Below are 5,681 nucleotides of genomic sequence, written 5' to 3'. Positions count from 1 at the left end.
TGTGTGTGTGTGTGTGTAGAAACCTTTCACCTGACTTTGACTCCAGTGTGTGCTCTCCGTACTGTAACTGTCAGTGGGTGTACTTTCAGCAAGCCTCAACAACAGCACTTATTCTCTCCATTCATTGTTTCCTAGCTTACCTACTTAGCATGAAAGGTAATTTTGATGTTGTCACATGTTGCATCACGCTGACTAACTTCCTTTATGTTCCCTCCATTCATTTCTATGTGACGCTGTATTTCTGTGTGTTTGGAAATAAGGTGAACCTCAGTCCCTGAACGTGCTGATGTTGTGATTTTGGGTCCATGTCGTGCTCATGTTCCTCTATGGTCCATTTGAACCTTACTTTGTGCTTCTTTCATATTAATCAGGGGTTGTGCCGTCAAACCCAATCTAACGTTGCTCTGTTTCTCTTTGTCTGTGACTCAGCTCGGAAGCAGGAGATCATTAAAGTCACCGAGCAGCTGATCGAGGCCATCAACAACGGCGACCTCGAGGCATACACGTTAGTTCAACTTGTTCTAATATCTCACATATCCGACCAACTTCTACCTGTCAAATCAATCTTCATGTGTCCATGTCTCTGTTATGTCTGTGCTCCTGTTTCAGGAAGATATGTGATCCTGGCCTCACGTCCTTTGAGCCCGAGGCCTTGGGCAACTTGGTGGAGGGCACCGACTTCCACCGTTTCTACTTTGAGAACGGTAAAGAGTTTCTGTTTCAGATGGTAGGACGGAGCGTCAAAACTCTGTCACTGCAATAGAAACATTCATCCTAAGGGTGAGCATGGTAGTACTAGCAAGAGTCACTTTAGTCAGGTATCTATCTACAGACACATATTACTCTAGAAAAAGGGGAAGAACATAAAACATTTCTCGTACTAACATAAGTTTAGATATCTTGTTAGAACGTGATACTGATAGTGGTAGCAGGTGATTACAAACACTAACCATGCACTGTTCTGGTTAGTTGGCTTTTTAGATAGTTGAGATACTACTAAAAGTATGTGACATTCCTTTTTGTAACATGGGTGAACTGATCCTTTTAAACAACAATAATAATAATAATAATAATACAGTTTAAGTATTTTGATTTCAAAGTGATTATTGTTACATCGCAGTGCGTTCAGTTAAGTCTTCAGCAGTCAGTGTATTGTGTGTCTTCTGCAGCTCTGTCCAAGAAGCAGCCCGTCCACACCATCCTGCTCAACCCCCACGTCCACCTGATCGGGGACGAGGCCGCCTGCATCGCCTACATCCGCCTCACCCAGTACATCGACAGCAACGGCATGCCTCGCACCATGCAGTCAGAGGAGACCCGCATCTGGCACCGCCGCGACAGCAAGTGGCAGAACATCCACTTCCACCGCTCCGGCTCGCCCACCGTGCCCACCAAGTAAGCCCACCACCCTTCTAACTGTGTGATCCTGTTTCAGTCAGGAGCCTCCGTTTCCTCATCCGCTGCTTTTAATTAGCCGTTTAAACACAGTCCATAGGCCCGCCATGAGTTGTGCCGTCTGTTCTGCATTGTGTGATTGGTTGATGCTTTTATTTGTGGTGTGACTCTCGTTCCAAAACAATAATTACACTGCTTTTTCGCTGTGTAATATTTGTAATATTTTTAATATCAACACCCAACAGAGCTTCATTCATCCACTGACGTTTCAGAACGTCCTTTCAGGAACTACACCATGAATCGTGACCATAAAACATTACATTCAGAGCAAAAAAAAGCTCAGTTACAAGACTGTGTACATAAAAGTGAAGGAACTACTCCTCCCATGAACCATTGCAAATGATAATAGTAGTGCAATTTGTCTTGTTATTTAACCTTTGTCATTGCTATAGTGTTTATATAGTTAATAATAGTGTTATAATATTGTGGTTTGTAGCAGCTCGCCTAAACCTGCAATATATTATTATCTATATATTACCATAGGAATCTTTACTGCATTATATCCCAGATAAAAACCAAACGCACATATACGATACAGATATGTCTGTATGTATCTCAGGCTCTCAACTCACTGTCCACTCACTGGTCTGTTGTGAAGCTTTTAACCATATGACACAGTCCTCAGTGAGGTTGACGGTTTCTCCTGCCGTCCATTAATTCCAATTCTTCCTCTTCCTCTTCTATGTGATTACAAATGCTAGTATTCTAGTCCAACTTTAATGATCCCCACTGGGGAAAAATGAGATCTCCCAGTCTTCCAAAAAGAAAGTATAAAGAGCTGTATCAAATATTAGAGGGGGAAAACAAACGTGACCCTACAGGACGAATGAACTGCTGTTACTGTGTATGTGTTCCTCTATTAATGAATCCTCCTCATTTGTGTTTCAGTTGAGAGGAAGATCTTTGACTACAAACACCCTCCAGCCTACAGCAGTCAGCTGAACAGACCCCGCCTACCAAGTGTCCATCAGATCCCTCAGCCAATCCCTGCCCATGATAGCTAGAGCTCCGCCCCCTCAGTGTGTTGTTTACATATTGTTGCTGCTGGACTGAAGATTATTGTACATGTTAAAGGGGAAAAAACGCGGGAGAAAACTTCAAGTCTTGACAATATCATTTTGTAGTGAGCGTGTGTGGTGTTGATTACGGGATATTACCATCTGCAGCATGTTTTATTTCCTTATTTTAGATCAGTATGTTTTAAATAGAAGTGGCTTTTAGGAGCAAGTTGTTTCAGTTGGTTGATTTTTAATGGGCTGGTGAATTATGTGAGACTTTCAGTCATCATGTAGTGACAGTCTTTGGGTTTAATATTGCACATATTGAGGACTCATGAGCTGTTGTGATGTTTTCCGCCTTTGGGCACAATGACCAATATATCACATATCTGCTTTTTACTCATCTATCTTTTCTGAATTGCCATCTTATTGATTGCTTGCTTTTGTTTTGGTGATGTATAGGTTTTGGTAATTGATGTAAATCGTTCTCTTAACTTAATCTTTAGCAGTATCCATATGAACTGAGTTGGCTAATTTTACCAATCTGTTTTCTGGTTTGCCATTGGCACTAAGTATGTTTACTAGGAACTTTAACTAGGTGTCTAAAAGGGAAAGTCCATTGATTGAAAATATGTTCTACTGTGGACCACCATGTTCACAGAGCAGCATGTGAGAAGAGTTGTGATAGAATGTAAACTGTAGAGATGCATATCATTCTTTAAGACCATTCTGTGACTCTTTCCAGTCAGATCATATTTTCATACAGTAAGGAGCTAATTATGTGAATTTTATCAGTTCTATTTTGTTGTGTTTACTTTTTATATTGTGATATTGATGATCGTCCCTCCACTTCTCATTATAATTGCTTTCCTTTCAGCCCCTTTATCCTTTATTGGCGATCCTTTATTCTCTGTTCGACTGGTGTACGCCATGTTCCACAGCACCACGTTTTACACTGGACAAGACTAGAGCAGAATCAGGATGTTGATACTGACAGGAACGCCAAATTCAGCTGAAACATTTCAGACGTTTCCCATTCCTTTTAGCCACAGGGAATTGAATTATTAGCCAGAATAACTGAGCAGTAAATCCCCATTCTAGTTGTTCTGTTACTCTCTGATGTTATTTTAGTGTCACTGTTGGATTAGAGGGGAAGGGGATTGTGGGCATCACTTGTGGGTTCGTATATTCCAGAGCTTCAGATTAGGGTGAGCACAGCTAGAGGAAGCAGTCACATTCAAAGATAAAGTCACAGGGTGTCTAATGATGGTTCTGTTTGTGTAAAGGATATTGAGATTTTTTGTTCAGAAAACTGTCTGCATTCTTTTGTTTGATCACATTTGTCCCTCAAACACACTCTGTTTTTATCTTTCTAAGACGCATTGAAATTCCCGATGGGGCACTGGTATATAATGTTACCATGATGGGACAAGCCTGATGTACGTTTAAGAAATATCAAATAAAATGTGTGATTTATGCCAAATGACTTGGTTTGTACTCGTTTCATTTTGTCTTCTTTAACTCCTCCTTACAGTGATTTCTATCCTGTCAACAGGCAATTTCAACCTTTACTCAAACGTTTCTACACAGGTTCCTCCCTTTGTTCCTCTTTAGTTTTTGTTTTGCGGAGCTTCACATTTAAAATTATATTCATTTTTTATTGAAATCTGTGACCCATCACATTTTGTCACACTAGAGGATTAGAACTAAATGAAAAAAGGACCACAGGGTCGACCATCGTGTCAAACAGAACTCGCTGCATTACAGTTTCTGCTACCACAGCTAGCAATGTGTCTGACCCTTAAGGCTCAGATTGGCTTGGGGCCACTACTGGGATTGTCTTCTCAAAGTAAGGCCACTTCAGCATTCAAGTACTTCAAGAAAGTCCAATATTCCAAAAATATTTCCAGTACAAACACCAGTATATATACACTTTATTATATCATCATTTTATATTAACTTTGTTGTTCGTAGCCAAACAACAAATCCAGCCCTGAAACCTGAAACCTGCTCTCTTCTTATCAATCCAGAGAAATATTCATGCGGTGTCCATAAAGTTGTGGCAGAAATGTCTGCTGATTTAATAACAATCACATATATCAATATTTACTTGAAAAAGTCCCCAGATGTAGATATTTGAACTTAAACACATTATTGTGACACATTAGTAAAGCACTGAACAGAAATATCTAAAGGTGGCATTAGAAATACCTCGTTTTATTTCTAAATCTTAAGACATTTTTACAAATACATGTAGTTTTTCATTGAACTTAAGCCTGTCACTGAGTCTAAAGACATTATTTTTTAAATCAATTTAAATCAATTTAAATCAATGTGTTAAAATGACAGTATCTGACACCAAACTAGGGTGGCAAGGCATTCTAATCCACCTCTAGATCCACCTCTGGCATTATGTACAAAAATTTAGGGATACACGATAATTATTGGGGGAGATAAATGCTTGACAGATAATGGGAATTTTTTATTATAAATTATCAAAATAATTAAATTACAACTGATAAATTATTGTTGATATTAATAATAATTTATTCTTATGCAAAATTTTAAATAGACTTTATGTTCTATGAAAGTCAATGTATATTTGGAAGTTTTTTAATAAACTTAAAAAAATAAATTAACATTTGAAGAGTCAGAACTGTTGCTGTTGTGTTAACAACAGTGATGTCAGTTAGATTTGGTTAGATCAGAGCTATGAAATATTGAATCATCCATCTTTGCTCACTACATTTTAACCTTTCTTTCCATCAGGCGTGTAAAATCGTATTCCATATTGTGCATCCCTACTAAAATTATTACTTATAACAGAGTTAAAATGGGAATCACTCCGATGATGAAGATTGCCACAGAAGTTGGTTATATCTAGAGATAACATTACTACACCTGCTGTTCTTTTCACCCTCCTCTCTTCGTTGAGGCCCCTCTGGCCCTCTCCATGGAGATTTCATAAAGTTCCTTTTCTGTAGTGATATCATGCTTTTCATTATTCGCATTAGGATCTCAAGTTAGAACAGATATACTTTTGATTGAGGTTTTCTGTTCTGCATCTCTTTTCATGTGCATTTTTTCCCCATATACAAGCCAAATTACTAATTTCATATGTTTAACAGTATTTTCCCTATGTCCCAAAACGTTTTAATAAGATCATTGATGTCTGATATCTTTATCTTTTATCTTTATATCTTCTATTATATTTTGTATTTTGTAATA

At 38.4% G+C, this 5,681-nt stretch overlaps 1 protein-coding gene across 5 annotated transcripts in view; it reads left to right on the top strand.

Moving 5' to 3' along the window:
* LOC118337910 (calcium/calmodulin-dependent protein kinase type II delta chain) overlaps positions 1–3,939 on the top strand; it is a 35,570-nt gene extending 31,631 nt beyond the window's left edge. For all 5 annotated transcript variants that reach the window (XM_035675075.1, XM_035675073.1, XM_035675074.1 and 2 more), the window contains 4 exons: positions 430–505; positions 610–704; positions 1,170–1,395; positions 2,344–3,939. In XM_035675075.1, the coding sequence (XP_035530968.1) occupies positions 430–505; positions 610–704; positions 1,170–1,395; positions 2,344–2,347 (401 nt within the window). In that variant the 3' untranslated portion in view covers positions 2,348–3,939. The remainder of the gene's footprint in view (positions 1–429; positions 506–609; positions 705–1,169; positions 1,396–2,343) is intronic.
* The last annotated feature ends 1,742 nt before the right edge of the window (positions 3,940–5,681 follow it).

Source organism: Morone saxatilis, unplaced genomic scaffold, assembly GCF_004916995.1.
Source record: "Morone saxatilis isolate NCDOM2014 unplaced genomic scaffold, NCSU_SB_2.0 Contig4, whole genome shotgun sequence".
NCBI classification, from domain to species: Eukaryota; Metazoa; Chordata; class Actinopteri; family Moronidae; genus Morone; species Morone saxatilis.
The sequence above is the reverse complement of the archived record's forward strand: the minus strand, read 5'-3'. Positions and strand labels throughout refer to the sequence as shown.